This window comes from Botrytis byssoidea, assembly GCF_014898295.1.
Source record: "Botrytis byssoidea strain MUCL 94 chromosome Unknown BBYS_001, whole genome shotgun sequence".
Lineage (NCBI taxonomy): Eukaryota > Fungi > Ascomycota > Leotiomycetes > Helotiales > Sclerotiniaceae > Botrytis > Botrytis byssoidea.
The window spans coordinates 1,012,875-1,037,259 of NW_024065842.1; the positions used below are offsets into that span (position 1 = coordinate 1,012,875).

Below are 24,385 nucleotides of genomic sequence, written 5' to 3' on the forward strand. Positions count from 1 at the left end.
ACGTTCTCCGGAGATACTCTGTGACCTCCAATTTTCCAAGTCGCCGACCTTCACATAATCTAATGTGTGTTTCTAACTAGTTCTGACTCTGCAGCAGCTATGCACCACGGACTTCCCCTTCTCCTACCGAAAGAACGCCCTATACTAGTTCCTCCCACTGCCAAACTGCCGTCGGTACTTACCATGACTTTTTTTCTGATAAATGATGTAATGATTATACTTCCCGCCTGAAATTTGTTGCAGATCGCAAGAGATCTGATCTAGTGGCTGCTTATTAGATCTCAGGGTTCAATGATTCATATTGATTACCTACGCCGCAATAATATGTTACCAAATCGATGGCAATATTGGACATGTTTCTCTCATATCGATAATCATCCTACAAATCTATAATATTAGTATAGTAGTAGCCCCTCTCACACTTAATTCTATCTCCTTGATTCGCTTAATCAATTAACTTTCCACTACTGCACCTCCATTATCATTCCTCCTTATTCATGCATTCATCTAGACTTCATTATAAGGTTGGTCTTTTACTATTCTATAATCGATTTTCTTTCTCACCCATATCTCCTTTTCACCGGCATTAGCTTTTAAGTCCCATGTAGTAAGCGGCGTGTAGGCGTTATCCCACATTCATTCCTCTCGTCCGTCCACCCAGATGCAAAAACGGGATCCCGTCCGCAGATTATGTCCATTTGTATATATAGATCGATAATACCAATCGAGTAAAGTAATATAGATCGAGAGAGAAAGTATCTGAGATATTCTACCTCCTATAATTGTTGGGGTAAGGAGATATAACAGCGGGGGGAACACCTGCATGACTTCCGAATCTGTTATAGCCGAGAAGTGGACTCCAGGTTAATGTCAATAGCCAGAGGCTGCAATAGCTCGGATTAAATGCTAATATTCGGGCTCGAGGAGTTGCATCTTAGGAGTTCGGTGCGTTATTGATAGTTTACATAGATATCAAACCTCCTTCATGAACGTTAAGACCGGTGAGGTCACCGCTTGAATCAAGATGCAAATGTTTAATATCCAAGAAAGATTTAAGACAACATAGAATAGATTGACTGGAAGATGACAGCTTCAACTTATACATCGCTTGCAAACACTACCTATCCATGAAAGATGTATACTAAAGAGAAGAGATTTCGTAAAATCCATCCACACCTCAACGCCTCCATATTACTCCAACTCCAAGCCCCCATAAATCTCACCACCACTCCTTAAAACCCCGGCCCAAAATTGCCATCACCACTAGAAAACTCATCAGCAAATCTTCCACATAGATCCCCCCCCAAAAAGCAACAACAAAGAAACCCCAAAATACTCACGTCCCCACCCCCTGCAAATCCACACTCCAAACCACCGTTCCCCCAATACAAAGCGCATCCGCAAATTTCCTCTTCACCGCCCAGCTCTCCTGATCATCAAACCCCATCCACTGTATCCCCTTTCCAAACACCATCTGCTTGACGCCCACGCCCCCCTGCTCCGCCGCACTAGCACCCACCCACGACGGTTTCAGGTCCTCTCGCTGCACCAACACCTCAATCTCTCTCATACTCAGAATGCCTGGTTCGGTGGTACACGGGCCAGGTTCGCTGGGTCCCGTATACGCACATCCGAGATCCGCACACGCGGGACTCGCAAGCGTGTAGCCGCGTCCGTAGGCCGCAAGTCCCAGATTCACTTTCGCGGGATCGACGCCTGCGAACCAGAGGGGGGAAATGGCGCTGGTGATATCGGGCAGAGAGGTTTGCGCACGCACGAACGCGCCCAGTGAGGGGTTGGAGGCTTCCCATGGGCCGTGCAGGTCGTAGGACATGAAGTTGAAGAAGGTGATGTAGGGTTCTAGGTTTATGAGATCGAAGAATTGGAGGGAGGAAATATCTGGTGGTCTATTTCGTTATTAGTTCAGTTCAAGCTCATGAGTTTTTTATCACTTGTGCAAAGGAGAAAACAGATAGACGATTAAAGAAGCGAAAACGACTCACAGAACCACACTAATTCCCCAATTTTTCCCTGGATAGTTCGCAGTAAAACTCTCCCGCATCTCCCTCACCAACGCCACAAACCCATCTCGATCATTATCACTACTCGGAAACTCCCAATCGAGATCTACGCCCTGGAAATTAAACGTACTCAGCCATCCCTCCACACTACTAATAAACGCCGCTCGATTCCCCTGATCCGACACCATCTGACTCCAAATCGGCGGCAGGACACTCGACCCGCCGCCGCCAATAGCCATATACGTTGCCAAAGTTGCAGAAGCGAGAGCAGTAAAGTGATACATGAGAGGTACCGCCGTAGTATCGAAAGGGACCACGTGGAAAGAATTAGGCGAGATAGACATGAAGGCGAAGATGAGATGCGTGATATTTTGGGTCGGAATAAGAGACACGGGGAGAGCGTTGCAGGAACGCGTTGCGCTGCCAATTTGCCAGTAGGATACTCTGCGTCCGTTGCTGGCGGTTGTGCTGCCCGAACCGCAGCTGGGGAAGTTTATCAGGCCGCAGGCGCCGAAACCGTGTTGACATGGTGCGTTGCCGTTGATGGGGTCGGCGTTGATGCAATAGGCGGATGTGGTCTGTGATTACAAGTAAGTTACGAGTATGTTGTATATTAATCGATGCTGCAGCAAGATTTATGCGTATCATACGGAAATCAAAAATACATACCCCGCAGTATCCATTACCGCTACAGCAAGTATTCAGAGGACATGCTTGACTTCCCTGAGGAGCACTTTTACCACATTGTGCTACATCTCTGCGATTTGGAAGGTGATTCGGGGCGGAAGTTTTGGTACAATTAGCAGTATTGAAATCACACTGTCCTAACCTTTGACCAAAAGATTAGCATTATCCTACAAGCACATAAAAGCATGAGCTATCTCGCAGACTCGGCGAAATTTGGGCAAGAAGCAGCTTCTAGGAAACAAGATGACTCACTAAGAGAAAATTAGAACCTCTTCACCTCATGTACAATTAGCGAACTGATGCATCATAAGAAGAACTTGCCAAATCACAACACTCCCCTTCAAAATCTGACTCTCGGTACAAAAGCACCGGTCCCGCATCACAGATTCCCAGAAAAACCAAACCAAACAAGGAAAATGTCCAAAAACGCATGATAACCGAATCGAACAAATCTCACCCACACTTCCCCAAACATTGCAGAAGGGCAAGAAATATATCTCCCCGTAGTGCCTGTGTATAAAGGAACATAAACTCCGCTATATATGCATCTGATACCTTTTGCGTTCTCAAGAATCGAGCAGGTGAGCGGGAAATCCCTCATCCGCAACCAAACCATTGAAAGCAAATTGCGAAGAGTCTGGAAGTCGATGTCTCCCTGCCTAGTATGTGAATTCACTAGTCATCCAGTAGGGGATTTTCTGGAAATGAGGGCGTACTGCAACAAACAGAGCTGAGACATTTCAACGCCTTTGCACAACTCCAAATCCCAAGAAGAAGGTATGGAAGAAGTCTAAACGCCATACGTAGAAACAATATGTGAAAACTGTACTACCCTTTGTATTCCGAGCTATTGATTGTGAGAACACCAATCTCCCACCTGCCAAAGGATCTAGTCGTTTTGGTACCACGCTTTACTAACCTTGAAGGTAAGACTAGGTATTGCATAAGATTAACGTATTGACTGGAACTAACTCTACTGGAGTAAGGATCCCTTACATGAAGGGATTTTAGACGAAACCATGTTGAACCTAGATGCATGGAATGCTTTGCCTTCGTAGCTAATATCCTACAACTTTCTACTCTTAACCAAACCAGTCTTGATACCGGTTTTCTCACCACCATAACCACCTCTCTCTTCTCCACCCTTGTACACAGCTCTCATACTGCCCAGCTTCTTCTTCTTCTCGTCATACTTCATCCTCTTCTTCACTCTCGGGTTTCTGACCTCCTTCTTCCTCTTTGGCGCCAATCCCTTATTCTTCTCAATTACATATCCGATAGCTCTCTTACCATCTTCATCATTCTCCACTTCTACTACTCTTGCCAACTTTCCAGCCTTCTTCGCTTCAGAAATTGCGGCATACTTTGCCTCTTTATCATCCTTGCGTTTCTTTGATGTCTGTGCAACCATGTCATAGTACTCGTCTTCATCGCCTCGAACTTCGCCAGCAACAGCTTCTTGATCGTCGTCGTCGCTCTCTCCACCCAGAGCAGTACCTCTTCCGTACTCATCCAATTTCTTTCCACGCTTCTCGGCCTCAAGATTGAGTCGTGCCTGGCGATCTCTGAGCCTTTCTCTATAAGGTAGATCCTCGTCACCACCAGCTCCCCTCCCTGCGTCTGCTCTCTTGTTCGCTTTCTGAGCGATTTGTGATGTGTAGAACTTGAGTGACTTCTTTCTTTTGGCCTTCTCCTCCGCAGCCTTGGCATCCATAGATTCTTCTTCGCCGAAATCGGAATCATCGTCTGCTTCAACAACAGCTCTCGATACCTTCTTTGACTTCTTAGCTTTAGATACGAGATCATCAAGACCTGCCAAATCTTCCTCTGCTTCCTGGATCTGTTTGCTACGTTTTGCGGCCGCTCTTTCAGCAGCAGCAGCGCGAGCCAATTCCTTTCTGGATTTCTTCGTTGGTCGGATTGTCTCCATCTCCTCTTCTGATGTGGGTGTATCCTCCACGCCGTCCATAGATATATCCTCGTTTTCATCTTCCGAGTCTCCCTCCAACTTTGTGACGTCAATTGACTTGACCCTCAACCATAACTCTCGAGTTGACTTTAAATAATCCATAATCTCATGATCTCGCAATTCTTGTGGATTCATAGTCTTTCCCTCTCCGTCAGGACGCTGTGATGGAGAGGTCAGAAGCGAAAAGTACATGGCGATAGTAGATGTGTAAGCTGCTAAAGCCCTAGCTTTTGTGACTGTAAAAGGTATCGCGTCGATTTCATACTCAGGCAACTGGTCTACTTCCTTCAATAAATCTTGAAGAACAGGTGCTAGTTCTAAAAATTCGTCTGCCAGAAACTCGAATTCCGGATATCTTGAATATAGTATTCTTAATCTTTCTTCCGGACTCATCTCTTCTGTGATCTCAATATCCTTCAAAACCTCTGTTACCACATCCCCCTCTTCATATTCATCGCCTTCCTCTTTGTTGCCCCCCTTGCCCTTTTTAAGAGCACCTCCCGGACCATCCTCGTCATCGCTCGCAGGGAGCCATTTGATGTCAAGTTCATCGAGACCGAAAGAAGCTTTGGACAATTTTGAAAGCCTTTTTTGTTGTAATCGTTTAGCCTCCTCTTCTTCCATCAGGGCGTCGGCTTCCGTTTCGATGTTATCCGCATCATAGTAATCGCGCTTCGAAGATCCCCATCCCTCAGCATATTCATCTTCCTCTTCCGTACCTTCCTCATTATTTTCTTGAGATTTCGATTTCTTCGATTTCGGCGCCTCGTATTCTTCTGCTTCTTCTGCTTCTTCTTCTTCTTCTTCTTCAGAGCTCTCGTCGGAGTACCCTAATACCTCTTCGTCCGACAACTCGACTAATTCATCTGTAAGAACCTTTAGCTACTATTAAATACATAATGTCAATGAATCTAACCGTCATAATTCGATTTCCTTTGACGCTTCGCATTTGGTTCATCATCCAACATAACTTTATCTCTGTTGATGTGGAATTCATCCTCGGAGTCGGCGATATCTTCATATGTTGTAAAGGCTACTTTTCCTTTGGACTTGTCGAAATCTTGCGTGCGACTTTTGACGCTTTGCCCTGAGGCCTTCCTCTTTTTACCAGCCATTGATGTGAATTTGCTCGAGTTATCGCGCGGATTGCGTGGAAGATTCGTTTCTCTCTTCCTGTAGCTAGAGATTTCGATATCAAAAAATTATTTTCTCATTATCTTAGCGTCGCGCTAGACCATTGATATAATCCTTGTTGATGCAGAACGCCAAATACACGTGATAGGTCCTGAGAAGCTTGTGCTCATGCTCTTCATCGATTTATCATACTTGAGTAAGTTTTTCATTAGAAGGTACTTATGTACTAGGTATTTATGATATTTGAAAATTTCCATGATTTCCTGATAAATTATTATAGTTTTCCCAACATTGTTTCCCCCATGAAGGATCCATGTGTGACGCAAAAGCTCAACGCTGCCTTGTTTTTCTACACCCAAGAATATCCCTTTCCACTTCCCGTTTCCTAACACCATGCAAAATAATAAGACATCTAGAATCCCATTCCATCTCCCAAACCATCACCTCCGAAAGCATCTAGTAGATCACCACCATGGCCGCTTCCACCCATCATCATTAAATCTTCGCTGCCAGCACCCATGTCATGCATATCAAGATTAGGTTGATCGACTGGTCCAAGACCAGAATCTCCCATTACAGCATCTCCCATAACCTCATTCAAACCACCCATACCATTATCATCTGGCAGTAGCTGTTGTTGTATGACTGACTGTGCTTCAACTCTTCTATGCAGCCTAATAACTGTTTCTGCGTGAAAAGTGTCAGTCTTGTGGACTTTCGGCATGTTTTCTGCTTCTGCCTTTAAAGCTTCTCTTAGAGTTAGTCGTCGTTGAAGTAGTTGTGGTGTATTACCACTCATAATATCTATTCCTGAGCCTGAATCAAAACTTGCAGAATCTGGAGCGCATATTAATGAAATGGCAATGTCCAGTACCACGCTTCCATTACCAGCTTCGGTTTGTGTTTTCACTTCCTCGATAATGATATTCAATAATCGTTTCGCACCGAGCATTTTCAATCCAGCAACAACTTGTCGATGAGTATAGGATGCAGGCATAATTTGCATACCAGGGTTGCGGTCACATTGAAGACCCCATTGAACGAGGGTAACAATTGTGTGCTTTATGCTGGCAGCCAATCCACCCCCAGGTGTGGCTGTCCATACTTCTAACTCGCTGTATTTACTAGCACCTCTTCGTTCCCAGCCTACGTTCGACTCCAGTGCTTTCGAAATCGAATCAATGTCGTGACGGTGAGGCTCCGCGCGCTGAAGCCATCGGAGACTTTGTTCAAGACTTTGGGCTATGATCTTGAGGATTGCGTTGAGTAGGTGGGATGCTTCCATGTTGTTTGATATGGATGGGGGACTTTTGATTAAAGCTGACAGGATCTGAAGAACATAAGTCGCCTGGGGGCGTGCTTCCCACAGATGAGCCGACAGCCATGTGATGCCCGGAATGAGAGAAGGAAGCAAAAATGGTTCAACCATGAATTCCAGACCACCTTTCAAACCTTCTTCCGAGAGAGTCTCTGTGCTAAGTGCTAGCACAATATGATGAAAAAGAGTGGGCACCAAGAGGTAAAACTCTTGTGGTGGGCAAGATGACATCAGCTCATCTCCAAGCCCGCCACCTTCTGGCTCAAACAGCCCCCTGATCCATCCGTCTAAATGATTTTGATCTTGCTGAGATAATGGATCCAATGCTCGACTGAGATGGCCTTGAACGAGTAGCTTTGCTACAAATGACTCCGCTGGGTTTTTGATGCCCAAGTCGACCGTTGTAAGGTTGTAGCGATGCGCGAATGACACTACCAGGAGCAATATTGATCCAAACTCTTCATAAACAGGTTGGTATTCTCCCTGGTCTTCATCATATCGCCAATTATCAAGAAGCTCACAAATTGGTTGCAAAAAGGATGTAGGCTTATTGAAGAGAAGCATTATATCCAAAGAAGATGGATTACGAGCTAGTTGACTACACAACGTCTTCAAGGTCATTGTCTCCTTATTACCACACATATGCTTTATAACCTATTATAAGTTAGTCATGTTTATCAGTATATAGTCGAGATACATACCTCGGCAATTGCCTGACTAACAGCGCCAGCGTTGCCGTCCATATTTTCTAATTCGGAAATCAATCCTTCGGCTCGCTCCGAGTCAGAAAGACATTGTTGAACAAGATCCTGCTTGGAATACCTTCCACCGGCAGGTAAGCTTTGCATAGGTATATCACCTAGTAGGGTTTCAATACTGGATTCCGGAATCAAGCCATGTAAACAGCAAGCGAAGCAGAAATCCTGTCTAACGGAATCTGAGAACATGTCATTATTAGTCGACTCTGCAAACAGAGTAGAAAGTGTGGGAAATGCATTAGTATCGACATGACTCAAAGCTTCCGTGATACAAAATTCTGATGTTAATGGTGGAAAAAAGGATGTTGCGAGAGTTGAGACGAGTAAGGGAACTTTGTTGATCAAAAATGATCGTAGAATAGTTGTGGTTTGTGGCCCTTCGTTTCGAAAAGTTGCATTGGCCAAGACATCGAACGACGCAAGTATAAGATCTACTGTCGTCGATTGGACGTCTCCCTTGCAATGATCAGTAAAGATTTTGCAGGATGATTGATTGCAATTACCTGATATCTATTGTGCAGATATGCAAAGATTGCACTATCGTCGACGAGAGGCCTACCAACAAGCTAGAATCGGTCAGTTTACATCGGAGATACTCATTATGAAAATCATGATACTTACAATAGAGCTCAAATAAATGTATAGACCCGCTCGAGAGTTGATAGTTGGTAGATCAGCGACCACGATATTGTCAATGTTCATACCAATTGTGGAATCCAAAATCTCGTCAATCTCCGCATTGGCGGCTCGCTCCTTTTTGTCAACGGGTAAAATCGTAATCAGAGTCTGTGTTCGGAATACGTCTAATCGTTGTACATTCTGTGGGGAGCTTTGAAGTAACAAAGGAACAAATCCAGCCATAGCCTTTCCGAGGTCAATGCCGGTCCCTGTTGGTTAAAATAAGCATCTGAGCGGCACTATTCAGGCACTAGAATAAAGCATGAATACCTTTTGGGCAGCGACCATGTTGTATAGCCCCTAAGATCTTTGCATTCCCAACTACTGCAACCATTAAAGTTCCCAAAGCCATGCCCACCATTCCAATCTCCTCCACATGAGCTTCGATATCCAGTATCTCGTGCGCCCCTCTACCCATACTGGTAGCAACCATATCCATCCATTGGATACAAATCATCAGTAGGTCAACTGCTTCTTGGACATCCTTAGGCCGTATACCAGTGGAGACTGTTTTCGCAAGTCGGTACAACATCATCTCTTCGGCAGAATATGACATTTTCCACCTTCTATTCCCTCCCTTTACTCTTTTGGTCTTGTCTGCACCATCACTGGATTCGCTACGCACGTGCGCATCTTGCATATAACTCCAGAGTGAAGAGTATTTCAACAAAACTCGAAGAATCCCGGCACAATCAATGAATCCTTCTGCTAGCAATATTTGTACATAACGTAATACCCGTGGATCGGCATGTATATCATTGTATTTGTCGGGACGTAGGAAAATCTCGCATATATATTGAGATGGTAGTGGGTTCCTCGAATATAATATACGAATGTAATCTGTGAATGGTTCGAAGTCGAGCCTCGAGGCAAGGCTATTGTTCAGTAGCGTTTGCCAATTGGCGATGGCAGCTTGTGCGGTCATCTTTGAATCGTACAATGAAATTTAGATCAGTAACTGCCCATTAGATCCGTCGCATACAAATTGAAAAACTTCACTATCAGATTAAGGTATAATGAGAAAGGTTAGTAGCAAGAATACAAAATGTGAAATAATGATAAAGTAAGGAAAGGATCTGTTGTGAGTGGGAGAAAGTGTGTTGGTGAATCTAGAAGTAAAGTTCAATTCAAATGGAAATGGAGCGCCCACAGATAATGCACGTAGTTGTGGAGACCAATCATTGAAGGGTTGCTCTCTCAGCCTTGTCTTAGCGTTCAGAGCCCTGACACGGCTGAACCATTCCCCCCCCCCATGACCAATAATTTACTTTTACGCCCGGAATTACCATGCCTGCAGGTGGGTAGACGCAATGGGGTTTTGAAAATACGATATGCAGCACATCAAAACTCTAACATGAGCAAATGGGCTTTCAGACATGTGGATGATATTTTATTGTACAAAATACGAGAGAAGAACCTGCAACTAATAACCCTGATAATCAAATGTCACAAACCTCATGTTACGACCTAATTCCTGGATATCTATAACTCCTATGGCCAGCGTGATCTCATGTAAATTTACCACCTGATGCTCCTACAAAATCAGGCCCAAAGACCCTGACTGAAAATCCTATCTGTACTGGAACTCTCAGTTATCTAAATCGCTCTCCTTCTTGATTCGTGGTGAATTATAATACGGCGTGTGTGAACGTGGAGGTGAAAGGGGCCTCTTTAAACTTTGTGGTGTTCTGGGACCGATCACCCAATCCTGCATGGCCATCCAACCACTCCAAGCTTCATCCGCAGAGGAAAGCTCTGCCTCTTCAATTCTCGGCAAAGGAATCATGTAAGGCGTGGATTGTTCTGCGGCCAGCGAATCATCGTAGTATTTCTTTACATCAAGCCATTCCTTACTTTTTGATGCGAAAAGGTAGTTGCGTCGCTCCAGTTCATGTATGGTCCCTATCCCCTGAACCCAATTTGCACCGAACCAAGTTCCCATGATTCGAGGATCGTCGTGACCAGTGACTATCAACCTTCTGATGTACGGAATCAAGGACACCGATTGCGGATACCCTGGGGGAGGGTGGGGTTCTTCCTCTTGTTGACGATCGGAAAGATTCTTCAAAGACCATGCGGCCGAAGCTCGATGGACTGGGTAGGGCTGCTTTTGATAAGGCAGCTGAACGTTTATAAATGCTGCCACGGCCTGAACATAGAAATCATGTTGGGCTTGGTCGAGAAAGTAGTGATGGCACTGTAGGTAATGTCGGTACCAATTAACAGTATCGAAACCTGCCTCTGGTTCTTGGCCTCCATTTCCATTTCCACCGGAAGGATTGCCGTAACTTGCGGCTCCTTGCTGGTATTGTTGTTGAGCATGAAGATTTGGGTTGGATGGTCCAGCCTGGGAATGATACGCCATTGCCGTTCTGTTATAAGACGATATGCATTAGTAAGGGTGCAAAGGGTATCGAATGAATGCTGTGTGTACCAAACGCCAATGACTCGGATCATATAAACAATCCAGAACTCGTTGTGAAGATGGGTATCCGTTATCGATAGAATCGAAGTGAATGATTATGGCGCGACAAGGGCAACAAAGTTCCGAATCGGTAACATATATAATACAATCACTGACCCGAGTTGTAATATTTTTCTGAAGTGAAAGAGAGGTTGATACTAAATCAAACAGGTTGACATGCTATGAGACCGTGTCAAGAAGGTCATAATATCTTGAAAAGAGCTATGCCAATAGGAGCGTACATTCGAGTACTTATACTTTTCATGACGGAGCAAGAGAATAATAAGACGAAGGAGAGACGGTCGAGGAAGTAGAGACTGCGAGTACAATGCATGGTTGCATCTAGACGTAATAAGTGGAGGTGTGAAAAAAAGAGCAAAGCTGCTTTGATCAATTGAAACTTGGACATCCATAACAGCTACCTACCTACCTATTAAAAAGGAACAAAATTAAGATTAACTTGAATAAAATGGAAATACAAATAGAGGAAGAGAGAGAGAAAGGAACGAATGAGAGGTGAGGAATTAGGATTTACAAATTAGCAAATGCCTAACTATCTATTTTACTATTCCCAATAGTACTATAGTAAATGAAGGGACATTACGAAATTGATATGTGTGAAGGACTAATAATCGTCGAGCGGAAGGAGGTTGATAGGTAGCCTTACAGGTATAATTTTTTATGGATTGGTTTCTACTTTATTGCATGATTCAGGTACTGAGTACTCAAAAAAAGATTCAGGGTCTTCTTCAATCAGGGTTTCTCGGTCCGGTCTACTAAATTGAGACACTATCTACTGTATGGGATGGGATGGGATGGGATGGGATGGCTATTTCCTCTCTATTTTGGGTGAGTTGAGTGGACTGACTGGACTGACTGGCTCGAGGGAAAATGGGTTAAAGTTGAGAAGTTTAGCTTGGTCTGAGATGTGATATACCTGTTACGTACTCTCTAGGTACTCTACTACACATACACTCAATACAGTCCCGGGGGTGGCCGATCATAGACCACGCCGTCGATAAACCGGTCGACGAGCTCTAGGTCGGTTGGTCTGGAGGCTAACCTTACCCATTCGAGCCATTCCATTTAGCACGTCTAGGAGGTGGTAGGTTAATAGTGCAATAAGTCGTATTTGTATGTGGCCACTCCTGAGACTTTTCTTTTGTATTTCTTTTGGGGAGTATGAGCACCAATATCTTAACGTTCATTGGTTCAATGCCATTGTGAAATCCCCTATTCGTTCGATGGCATTAATTCTCCTTGGGTGTACCTCACATATGATCTCGTCTATGTACATGTATGTGTGTATATACTAGGTACGTATCTATCCACCTGGTACTCAATTCAATAGATACCTGGGGTGATACCATTATACCATTCCCTCTTCCAGATCCCGAATAAATAAAGACCAGGGAGGCTCCTCGGCCAACCTGGATGTCTACCTAGGTAGTTTGACAGTATCCACCCTCCACCTACTCCGTCGTAGTTTTCAGGGACCATGACATACCTACTATGGACTGGGCACTCCTTGAACAGTGCACACCTGCTGCACATTGAAATCCTACTCCGCACGCACGTGCTAGGTAGATACATAGAATCTAATTGGCCAAAGGGCTAAGTCAAGGAGAAATCGAGGGGAGGCTGCAGACCTGCCATCTGCCAGCCTGCTTTCTTTGATGGATGTTGACAAGAAGAGTTTCGAGACAAGTTTCCCGCCGTATCCTTTTCATCCCTTTCCTCGTCTGCGCTGAAGTGTATGTATGCATTGTGCAGCTTGACTAGGATACGCATTTCCATTAATGACCACTCATTAGGCGCTTATTCGTCCTTTTACACTCTCTTGGTATTCATATTCATATCCGGAGTTATTAGCCGGGTAGTGGCGGTAACCTTGCTCCTAGATCTTCAGGCCAACTAGTTATTCTTCTCGGGCCTTGCTAGACCCTCTTTTTCCAGAACTGCCGGAAAATCTTCATTTTAGTTGGCTCTCATCCATCGAGTAACTAGGGATGTGTTCGAAGTTTCTTGCTATCTACCACCCCTTCAATCACTCATCTCAATGCTCCCGAAACTCATTTGGGCCAGCCACTATGCGTGTGACTCGAAGATTACAAAGACGCTGGGTATTCGTATTTTCCTTCAATTGTCCGCCCAATAATACGAATGCTTTCGTCTGCCTGCGTCCGCGGTATGCTCGGCTTCGATCCAATGGCCGATTCATTGGACTTTGAGACGGACATGTGGATTCGAAGAAAAAAAAACTCTATTTTTACGCGCAGTGTACATTTGATAAGCTGCCTACATGAGCGGTGAGTTAAGCACATGGTGAGTTAAGCACATATGTATGTCGTGCAGATACTTTTCACCTGTCGCGCAATTGCGAGGCTGGCATCGTCGGCATTTAAGAAGCTGAGATTTGTAAGATCCTATGGTTTCCCAGAATTTGTGGCTTCCTCCATCCACTCAGAATGTCCATCAGAGGGAAAGGCTTCACTTTTTGTGCGACGCAAGTGAAGCTCCACAATATTGTTCACCGTTTTCACAGTGCATTCACATCTTTCCTTTTCTGATCTGTGGAAGAAAACCCACCCAACAAATCAGCGATTGTGTGCACAATCGGGTTCCTTACTGTTCGGGCTACACCCGAATGAACTTTTGACATATGCATTTTCGGCTCGATCCAGATGATGTGCTACTATTTGGTCTGGTTCGGGTTCTAGAACTTCCTCGCTCTATGGAAAAACAAAAGTTGGCCTCAAGAAAACAAGTTTCAGGGTCACGATGAACAGTATTCATTTAAATCACACGAGTATAAATTCCGTTCTACTCATTTTTCTATCACAAGAAACTGACTTCCATTCAGCTTCGATCAGAGATTCCAATGGTCCAGACTGCAGTGCTACAATCCAGGGCTTTGGAACATTGAATTTCTTTCAAGTATTGAGATTGTTTTGATTACTGAAATAGTTTTCATATCGAAATTATTTAAAATATCGAATTTGTGAGTTCGCGGATGATGTCTTCAGAATCTCGAAACTAGAATCTTACAATGGACTGCAGTCTGAGCTATCGGAAACACTGGCTTCAATGACACCTGAACTCACAATGGAAGATGGCGTGTCGCAACCCTCGAACGATCGAAGATCTATACCTATCTGGAGAAGCCCAAATTCATAGTCCGACCCGGGATCTGTGGCCGTTCGTTCGAGGATATCGTCGTATGGCTGTTGATCGCAGATCAAGTAGCCACCGATTGTCATCTGTACATTCTTGGAGAGATCTGGTGGCATTCCACCACTGTACTACATGGAAAGTTATGCTTAATCGGACAGCAAGGTTATTGTTTCATTATTTCGACAAATTCTACGAATTGGCTTCAATCGACACCGTAGAAAATTCTACTTCAATGATTCTTTGCTGCGTCTTACTTTTCTTTTTCTTTTCTACGCCTCAGCCTTAAACATACGCGTCATTGAGATGATGGCGATCGACCTTATTGCAGTGAATGTGCGGCCAAAAGGAGGAATATTCAATTGTCCTACCAAAGCACAAGGTTGCACGTCGCACGGCTCTTGAGAATTGATCCGACCTATTCCAGTGTTTTGGTATTCGGTTGCACCAGATTTGCTTACAAAATTACTTTTGCCACGAGATCTGACAGACCGAGATCTGTGAACCCCTACAGATAATCGATTTTGTCTATCAAGCAATCTGTCGGTTTTATATCTCATGTTTTTTTTTAAAATGGTGGAAGTCACACATGATCACATCGATCTTCGGAACTTTTAGACCTAGCTTTTCATCGAAATTCTCGCCCTCCATAACCATTAATTGCGAGGATCTCATGTTCTATTGATCTTTAGCCAAGTGGAATGATAATTGGGAGCTCTAGCGTAAACCTTCCACATCTCCATTCGAAATTACAGGCCTGGAATCCAATAGAAAGCAAGCAAGATCATCACGAGACCTGCGGTTTCCGGTATCGGATCGCCTAATTGCTTGCTGCGATCAGATTCTATGAGTGCTTTTTCTTTCGGAACTAGATGCCGTTGCCGAACGGCACGCTTTCCGGTTGGGATCGTGCAAGCATCATACAAATATCTCGTCTATCTCATAATCCTTCCGCACGAGCACTAGTTTTCTCCACTTGTACAGATCCTATGTGCCATCAAATGCGGTAAATCCAACGATCGCATTGGAATCTCCTCGGTGACTGATATTTAGACAGCTACATTCTTCTCGGCTGATTTCCTTGCACTTAACGAATGACAGATGTGAATGTCCATTAGTGTGTGTATGGATCGATGGAGAATTGCAGAAATTAAACTTTGCATTGATCCTTCAGATATTCGGGGATGCTTTGAAGCATGACGGTGAAACTTCAGATTTTGATATTAATCAATTAGAGATTTCAGATGGGTTTATTACACATGTTTAGAAATTGGTACATGTCATATCAGTCCCTGCATTAAATGGTAATCATATTCTCAGAATTACCTATCTTTTGATATTTGAATCACGACAGTTCGAATCTCATCTTGTGTCTGGAAAAAGGGAAGCATGCTGTGTTAGGCGATCGGACGATATTCCAAAGATGGTCATAATGACAAAACTTTATCTCTGATGAGAAAACACTGCAAACACCAATTCGCAAACTTCAAGTCATGACGTAATCTGGAACATATGCGTGGGATGACCTTGGGCAGCTGATAATCTGAATGAGAAAATCAGATCCATATGTGCTCGATACTTTGGGAGTTCATCATGCCTGATTTTGTTGTATCATATCTGATGGGCAAATTGGAGGGAATGCCATGAATACCGCATGATAGGAACGGACGATGTGGATGAGACGATTATATGTCTCCAGATTTGAAATTCAAATCTCACTTTTTTGGACTTTCGGAAGATTGGGTACGGAGGCGTAATCATGTGGTGGACGAGTACAAAAGTGTTTCTTCTATCAGAAAGCGGGATTGTGAATAGTATATTTGGAGTTCCAGTGATGTCTCAATGAACATCCCCCTCATTAGGAAGTCTCCTCTAGGTAACCGAGGTGATCTACCAAATGATGATTCAACGCGCGCAATTTGGATTAAGGCGCTAGATGCGAGCTTCTAGTATTTTGATATAGCCAGTGGCCCATGGCAGTATCGATGTAGATGACAAGTAATCATGATGTATATCTCCCTACGGTATTATATATAGTGAATTATTTTCATGTTATTGAAGAATTTCTCGAGACTAGGTACTCTAATTGCTTATATGGAAGTCATTCGATTTCTCAAGTCGAACTTGAGAGCGAATCACTCCGTTCATAAAGAAAATTTAAAGAAAATTTAGACATTATTTTAAATATCAAGTCGCATAACGGATAGAGTGTGAATAAATCACACTGTTCACATTCTACGGAGTCAATATGCCTCATAATTACTACAGGCAATCATTTAATCAAATTTGACCCGTAAATCCAGACAGTGAAAATTTTCAATTTGTTCATACGTAATATCTTCGACAAATTAGCAGCCAATTTACCTTAACGCCTGTGTGAATCAACTGTCCTATTCACATCTGCACGCGATTCACAGAAATTCTGTTTATCTTTCTACGGCAATGTGAACCTTCATTCTCTTGCCGTATTGCTAGATTGTGTAGGTATAAGAGTGCTTCGTAGCTCTGCTTTTCTCTTGTCTCCATTGCGATTGTAATTGCGATACTGGATTTTAAGTTCGATTACCATTCTTTCTCTCTCTCTCAAATACAGAAACTCGAGACTCTCGGAAATAATTTCGTTCATCGCATCATCTGAGTCTCAATATTTTCAACTCCTTACAGCAAAATCCTCCTATCTACAAATCATCCATCGACAAACACAGGAAAACCAATCCATCCAAAATGTGCACAGAATACATCACCACCTACACATGCCATCACCACGATACCACAAGCCATATTTTATGTCGGAAATTACGGAGAGGTGAGTGTGTGAGCACGGAAGAGATTTATAAGAATATGACGGAGATTTGTGGGGATTGTAGAGAGAGGAGGAAAGTGGATGGGAGGGGTTTGGCGGGGGAGAAGAAGGGAGAGAAGAAGAGTGAGGATGGAAGATCCCGAGATAGGGAGGTGTATTAGGTGGCCTGGGGCGGGAAACTGGGGATGACGAAGTTCGACGAAAGGGAGATCGGTGTATGTGAGGAAGAGTAATACTTCTATAAATGTCTGGGGCTAGATTCGATGGATATATCGAGCCTGAGAGGTGATTGCTGGATAATCATAAACAAATTTGAAGGCATGACATGTCTATCTATCTGTTTGTAGTCAAACCTAGATAACACACATAAAGTGGAGATGAATCGCACATGAATTAAGCCTAATTGCTAAGCGTTGATATTCTTCACGCATCTAGAAACTTATTCTTGAAGCTCTTTCTAGGGATTTCGATTTTAAGGATGATATTTCGTATTTGAAACGGGAACAGTGCATTCCTTTATGATTTTTCTTCCTTATTATCGTACTTTTGCTCTTGTGATTGATTTTGTGCGTGTGGAAGTAGAGCGAAAATATATCATCGAGTACCTACCTAGATAATTACGAGTGCTTTCATACAAAGATTTCTGGGGGCTGTGGATTTACGTATTTGCGAGAACGATATCGCCATTCATGGAAATGTAATCTTACGAAGTGAGCAGTCAGTTCAGGGAAGAAAGAATTGGATTGAGAAAATAGGAAGTGGGAGTCCATGATGATGGCGATGATGGTGATGATGTAAGATTTTGATGGATTTTCGATGAGACGACATCATAAGTCTATTAGATGAGGATTTCTTTGGCTGGGTAGTGTTGTTTATTGTGTAATTTGGTAATTTGGGGAGTAGGTGGGTATTAATTTTCGTTGAATTTTCCTTAGTAGCGCAAACATTAATATGATATTCCAAAGTACACCTGCATTTCATCGTCCGAAGAATACCTAGTAAAGATGACTGATATGTCAAAATCTCGATCTAAAAACCCCGTCTCGAGCTGTTCTATATTCTCGGTTAAAATCCTCGGGATAGGTAGATTGACAAAGTAGGTAGTTGAGTAACTACCTAGATATGTATACGCTGGATGAATGAATCACGGTTTGATATCTCTCTAGACGAATACGAAAACGTCAGTTGTTGAATTGCGAATTCGAAGGGGTGTGTTGAAAGTGCTGAGAAGCAATGTAATAGTAAGCTATATTGTCAGAAGATGAGAAGTCAAGAGTTGGATCTACTTAATATGAGTTGGAAAATATTAGCACGCGGAATTTTTCTGTTGCGGAGGGGACTCGCTGGTTTGTAAGATTATTCTGATGCTGGGTGACCTCATCTGCGAGTTTCCAGTGATTATATTTGGTTCCTTTGGAAGGGATAAGAGACTCTTTGTTTGAGAAATGCTTTTAAGATACATGATGTCAATAGACGAGTGTGTGGAGGAGTTTTACCACAGTATGTAGATGATCTCAATAACTTAACCGAGGGGTAAATTCAATTTTAGTTCCCACCAATTAAGAAATAAATTTATCTAGTCAAAAATAGGAGATATATATACATTGGCGTTAGGATATAGATCGCTAGACTTGTGTAGATATTTGATGTCAAGTATTTGGTCAACAGTCGTTCATTTGCACTACATGCAAAACTAAGTTCACAATATTTTTCGATCACCTCGAGTGAGAAATAAAGGCTGAGGTTAAAGCTCATATCAGTGGTCTTAACCTTGTTTAATGAGTATTTGCGGGAAATCTGACTCAGGTTGTTGAGATACGCGGAGGGAGAGGAAGCAATGCATGGGAGAAGATCATGAGCTATCTTGGTGACATATTCCCACAAGGACTGAATTATGACAGCCGATTGGCTTGAAACAGGAGACGAATTCTATATCTTAGCGACAAGCTTTAAGTTGTTCATCACTATCTGGGGAGCCAGGTTGTCATGAATATTGATTTATCTTAACCGATACTTCGAAAAGAGAAAACGTCTTGCTCGATCCCAATGAATACTTCGAACCAGAATGCAGACGACCTTCAAGGAAGATAGACAAATAGCACGCTCCAAACTTCCATTATTCCCTCAACTATCTTTTACTAGCCAACATCTCAAGAGAGCTATGCTAAAAGAATATCATTGAAAAGCATGCACCAGAAAATTACTGCAGTTCCTGAAGTCGATTCAATCGCCACTAAGTGTTCACATCCTCATCCACTCTCTGATTATCTCCCAAGCCAAACGTACCGTGTTCAAACTTTCTTGCCAATTCAACTGAAGGGTGATTGATACCTCTTTGTTGTTCCATGACTGTAATTAACATCCTATGAATACCTCCGCGGCAAGGGAAATCATACTTGCGAGCGTGCAACTCAGCTTTCGATAAGAATGGCCACAAGTAAGCTTCGAGGTGTTGCTCGCTGGCTATTTTATATGCTAAATGAACCTGAATCTCAAATTCACCCCCAAGTAGTATCGTATCTATTTCAGCATAAATCTGGAAGAATTCTGCTCTTCTTCGGCCGCCGATAAGATTAGTTAACTGTTCACATCCCCAAGGACACTCGTGGCGTTCAATTCCATGGAACTGTTTCAAATAAGACACTCTGTCATCTATTTCCACATTCAAAGGGCAATATGGAAGGGTGATTGCTTGATGAAGTGCGACATGCCTGGTAAGTCGGACTTCGATTGTTCTCTCGTGAAGGTCAGCGGAACAGATAGCGTTGGGATAGCAACTATGGGTGAAAGGAATACCATGGGTGGGCACAACGAATCCGCTGTTGGTTCCAACAAGTGAAGGATGACGTAGAGCATTCCTGGTAAAGCTGTCGTAGAAACTCACACCCGGTGGCTCTAGGAGAGAAAATGCATTTGCAGGGAGATTCAACAATGAGAGACCACGAAGAACAGCAGCCTCTGGTGGGAAAGTATCGTAAGATGTCGTATAATTATCAGGCTCACCAGCTTCTGGAGGCATCCAGAATAATACCGTGTCTCGATGTACAACTGTACCAGGAGGCATAGCAACCTCAACTCCAGCAGCAGTCTCTCCTGTAGGGGTGGTGCCACTTATCACGCCTGGTTGATGTTTTCCGATGAACATTTGAATTTTGAATTGAGAATCGGTTGAAAAAACGGAAGATTGTTTTATTAAGTACATGTGACTCGCTTTGATTTATCAAGAATGAAAAAGAGAGCGTAAAATTTCGTACGAGGTATAGCAAGAAGTAGTTATGCAACAGGAAAGAGGTATAGCAAGATCCATACCGAGAAAGAAGAGCCGAATGAGTTTTCAAACATTAAGTTCATTGATTATTCTACATTTTAACCATGATTTCAGTGATTTTGGAAAATCCTGTCGAACTGTCCAACCACTTAAAGTACTGAATTCGATAAGATTATCATAAGCTGGGAATTACCAAGAATGACGAATCTACCTGGAACTCTGCAACAACGAAGAGAATGAGAAGAACCTAGATCATTATAATCACTCGGCGTACCAGAGTTTAAAATGGACTCTCAATTGAAAAATGCAGATAACAATCAAACTAGTTCAAGTGTCGATTGCTTCTTAGCATCAGACACAGTCGGAAAATTTTCATCCGGAACACCAGATGCCTCCCTCATGCTTTCCTGATTCAGAAATGAGGTAATTCTTTCAGTTTACTACTTGATCAAGTTTACGATTGGATTTGATCGCTCTTGCCCAATTAGATTACTTCATCTTAGCCTGATTGAAATTTAAACAACCGGAGGAGGAATTATGATCTTTCATTGGGAATGCCAAAAAGATTATTGTTGCAGGAGCGAAAGAGGCCACCTGGAATTATATGTTAAACCAAAGCACTAACGAGCACATATGTACATCACGACTCAGGTAAAAACATAGCAAACAGGGCTTGTTCAAGATTACACCGCAAACATCATCGATTTCTAGATACTATCCCATGACTCTCATACTCTAACTGAGATCTTCACAAAAAACATCGGTGATTTCACACTCTCAACTTCCAATCACCCAGTCAAACTCCAATCATCTCTAAATATCTCGCCATATCGAACACCGGAATCTTCACACCATCTGCAAGCTCATTTCCAAACCCCTCCACGATCTTTCCTTGCACAATACTAGCGCGTGTAAACCTCTCCGTCGCATCGTCTAATGCATCAAAACTGAACTCCCAGTAGATATCGAGAATCCTCCCAGTTCTATTCTCCCAAACAAGTGTGTCCAAAGCCCGTAAATACCAGCTGGTCACATCGAACACATCAACTCCCGGGTCACACTTGCGAAGAGCATCGCATAAAAGATCTTGGTTTTTGACTTTAGCGATTTGGATCATTGTGAGGACTTTCTGGCTTGAATGTCGGAGACTGCTTTGGTGGTAGCTTAGGCCTACTTGTCCACATTCTTCTGTTGCGACACAAGGACATATATACACTAAATCATGTCGGGTGAGAGATTGTATGTCGGAAGCGTTGCCGGTGGCTAAGGTAAACTCAAATTGGAAAGGGCAACCGTTCTCGCATTCCAAGACGCAGATATAGAGATAGTTTGGGGTTTCTTGGGTAGGAGATGCTTCTCCTTTTTGGAAATCGGGTCTCAGTCTAGGGTATGCAGACATGATGGTCATTAAAAATTCTTAAGAAGGTAGGCAGACTTGTTGTTTATATTTGATGTGCTGTTCTACGATTAAATAAAGAGATGAGGTAGTTGATGTTACAGAAGTAAAAGGGCGGTGATGAAAAGTGAGGGTTACTTTATACAGACAGAAATGAAGCAGTTGGATCATTTCCTGTTCATTCACAGAGTAATAAATCGTACTATAGCAGAATACATAGATTCAGAAGACAAAATTGAATTTACGAACATCATTATTTACCTCCCAAAGATCCAATAGCTTTGTTTTTCTTTTTCAGGACCATGGAGGCTCTACAAAAATCTCTTCGCTAAACACACCCGAAGCGAAATGTTTGCATTCACTGGTCCAAACTCCGATACCTTATCGTAAATGAACATTCACAAATCGTCTTGGCTTGTTTCGATGTATTGTTAGATTGGAAGAAGATTGAATAACTCCCGTGAACGAAATGATAGTTTCAGAGGAATGTGGCTCTGGACCGCTCCCGCATGGTATCGCACCCTACCTGTAGAGATTACAGCTGTGTAAAAATGGCAATCAGGTCTATTGTCCCAGCTATAATTTGCAAGGTTTGTGATTTTCCTTGTGTGTCCATATAATGGATGTTATTGATCAACTTTCGGAGATTGAGGTATCGAAGAAATTGATGTAGATTCTCAAGATGATACCTGCCGTATGCTTCGAGGAATATAAAAAGTGATAAAAACTGTAAATCATGGCTTCTGTAGGTATTCATAGATTTAAGCTAATTCCTGAGTATTCCTGTCAATTACTAGACTTATATTCTTGCTTTCGGTCTCCATTTTGCATATGAATGATCCTCCTCTCCGTCTGGAATCAGATGATCTACTGCTCTCGTATTCAACATGCCAGGGTGTACTTGTGACAAGTCCGTAATACCCATCATCCTCATTGTTGTCTCTAGCTCGTCTTTCAAAACTGTGTGTTGTTAGCATATCGATCAAGAACGTGACTGCCTTTGAGGTTATAACTCACTCTCGATATATTTCTCTACGCCCTCATGACCCCAGCCCAGAGCAAACAAAAAGCCTCGACCAATTCCTACAGCTTTGGCTCCTAGGCACAATGCTTTAAATATATCAGTTCCTCTCATAACCCCACCATCAATGAAAACTTCCATTCCGTCGAAAACTTCGGGTGCATTCTTCTGCAATTCCAACAAAACCAGTATCGAAGCTGGACTTGTGTCCAAACTTCTACCACCATGATTACTTATCAAAATCCCATCTATTCCATAGTTGAGCGCCATTTTTGCATCGAGCGAGGTTTGTACACCTTTCAGTAAAATAGGAAGCTTGGTGCATTGTCGTAACCAGGCGATATCTGACCATGAAAGTGTAGCATCAATGTAAGCACCCATTATCCTTCCCAACGCACCACCTCTCTTATCGTTCTTAGCTTTTGCGCCACTCATTGGTGTAGATAAACTCTCATCTGCCTTTACTCTTTCATCCGCTTCTCGCTTTCCAGGGACTGGTGCATCAACAGTCACGAATATTGCTTTGACACCGAGTTTTTCCACATCTTGTAGAAGCTTCTCAGATTTGTGTCTTTCCTTGTCAACGTAAAGCTGGAAAAATATTGGAAGCTCTTTCCTACCATCAGAAGTCTGCGAATAGTCTTCAGACGCGGCCTCAAATATCTCCGCAATTGGAAAACTAGCGTTCGTACTGACGGTCATTGCCGACCCCGCAGATTTTAGCCCGCGAGCTAGCTCCCGCTCACCTTGTGGATGTACTAATTTTGCCATTGCTGCTGGTGAGCAGAATATTGGCACTTCCATCTGATTACCAAGCATTGTAGTCATCGTGCTAACATCTTTGACATTTCTCAGTATTCTGGGACGAAGACTAATATCTGCATATGTGGAAGAATTTCGGCCTTTGGTTATAAGATCTGTAGCTGCGGAAGAATAAAATGCCCAAGTTTTCGGTGTAAGTAATGACTCCGCAGCAATTACAAAATCGTGCGTGTTTATTAAATTATCAAGAGAAGGCTTAGAGCCAGGGGCTAGAGTCTTTGAAACTTCAGGCGGAGGTTTAATCCATTCTTCCGTTATAGTAGAGGAATCAACTGATCCCAAGACTTTCGAGGCTGGAAGTGAGGATGATATTAAGGAGGGTGCATGGATTTCAGCGTAAGCTTTCGAAGCATCGCGGCCAGCATACTGTAGAATTACTGGATGAGGGGGTTAGTGAGAGATAATAAGCAGGCCAAAGAAATTACTCACTGCTAGCACCTCCAGGGTGTTCGGGGGCAAAATCTGTCAAATCATAAACTGTGTCATTGACCACAACCCATAAATCTGAAGTAATTCTGTGCTGTGAAATCTCCTTTACTGATATACTACGCGGCATTTTGAGATACACCGATGTAACTTATTTTCTCTTGATAGCCTTCATCAAAATAATAACCAAATATGTGAAAAGAAGGATGATTTAAGAAACAATAATTATTGAAACGGAATATACATATCTAGGTCGTTGAATTTAATGCGAGTCGGAATTGCTGCCGCTCTTGTGATGATGCAAGCTCGTGCTAATTGAAGCCGAGCTCAGACAACAGCCAATGCTTGATTGGCCAATATGGTGGATGTCATTGTCCAATCGATACTTGATATGTCATAGATGGAACTACAACATTTTACTTTTTGAATCATCATCAGATCATCACTCA

General features: G+C 42.9%; 7 protein-coding genes across 7 annotated transcripts; all 7 read right to left on the reverse strand.

The window, feature by feature from the left end:
• Positions 1 to 1,336: 1,336 nt before the first annotated feature.
• On the reverse strand, positions 1,337 to 2,990 carry EAE97_000304 (uncharacterized protein; the record flags this gene model as incomplete). The annotated part of the gene is made up of 4 exons (XM_038870814.1): positions 1,337 to 1,907; positions 2,004 to 2,599; positions 2,691 to 2,850; positions 2,986 to 2,990. 4 exons carry the CDS (start codon positions 2,988 to 2,990, stop codon positions 1,337 to 1,339), a joined length of 1,332 nt encoding a protein of 443 aa, XP_038738175.1.
• A 784-nt stretch (positions 2,991 to 3,774) lies between these two features.
• On the reverse strand, positions 3,775 to 5,792 carry EAE97_000305 (uncharacterized protein; the record flags this gene model as incomplete). Its single annotated transcript, XM_038870815.1, has 2 exons — positions 3,775 to 5,543; positions 5,594 to 5,792. 2 exons carry the CDS (start codon positions 5,790 to 5,792, stop codon positions 3,775 to 3,777), a joined length of 1,968 nt encoding a protein of 655 aa, XP_038738176.1.
• A 201-nt stretch (positions 5,793 to 5,993) lies between these two features.
• Positions 5,994 to 9,651, reverse strand: EAE97_000306 (uncharacterized protein). The gene is made up of 5 exons (XM_038870816.1): positions 8,836 to 9,651; positions 8,509 to 8,774; positions 8,391 to 8,453; positions 7,831 to 8,343; positions 5,994 to 7,783 (listed from the first exon to the last, which is right to left on the reverse strand). Exons 1-5 carry the CDS (start codon positions 9,488 to 9,490, stop codon positions 6,224 to 6,226), a joined length of 3,057 nt encoding a protein of 1,018 aa, XP_038738177.1. The 5' UTR covers positions 9,491 to 9,651; the 3' UTR covers positions 5,994 to 6,223.
• A 502-nt stretch (positions 9,652 to 10,153) lies between these two features.
• On the reverse strand, positions 10,154 to 10,930 carry EAE97_000307 (uncharacterized protein; the record flags this gene model as incomplete). The annotated part of the gene is made up of 1 exon (XM_038870817.1): positions 10,154 to 10,930. The coding sequence occupies one exon, from the start codon at positions 10,928 to 10,930 to the stop codon at positions 10,154 to 10,156; it is 777 nt and encodes a 258-aa protein (XP_038738178.1).
• An 8,306-nt stretch (positions 10,931 to 19,236) lies between these two features.
• EAE97_000308 (uncharacterized protein) lies at positions 19,237 to 20,148 on the reverse strand (the record flags this gene model as incomplete). The annotated part of the gene is made up of 1 exon (XM_038870818.1): positions 19,237 to 20,148. The coding sequence occupies one exon, from the start codon at positions 20,146 to 20,148 to the stop codon at positions 19,237 to 19,239; it is 912 nt and encodes a 303-aa protein (XP_038738179.1).
• Positions 20,149 to 21,067: 919 nt separating this feature from the next.
• On the reverse strand, positions 21,068 to 21,670 carry EAE97_000309 (uncharacterized protein; the record flags this gene model as incomplete). The annotated part of the gene is made up of 1 exon (XM_038870819.1): positions 21,068 to 21,670. One exon carries the CDS (start codon positions 21,668 to 21,670, stop codon positions 21,068 to 21,070), a length of 603 nt encoding a protein of 200 aa, XP_038738180.1.
• Positions 21,671 to 22,466: 796 nt separating this feature from the next.
• On the reverse strand, positions 22,467 to 24,066 carry EAE97_000310 (uncharacterized protein; the record flags this gene model as incomplete). The annotated part of the gene is made up of 3 exons (XM_038870820.1): positions 22,467 to 22,627; positions 22,685 to 23,887; positions 23,940 to 24,066. The coding sequence occupies 3 exons, from the start codon at positions 24,064 to 24,066 to the stop codon at positions 22,467 to 22,469; spliced, it is 1,491 nt and encodes a 496-aa protein (XP_038738181.1).
• Positions 24,067 to 24,385: the final 319 nt, after the last annotated feature.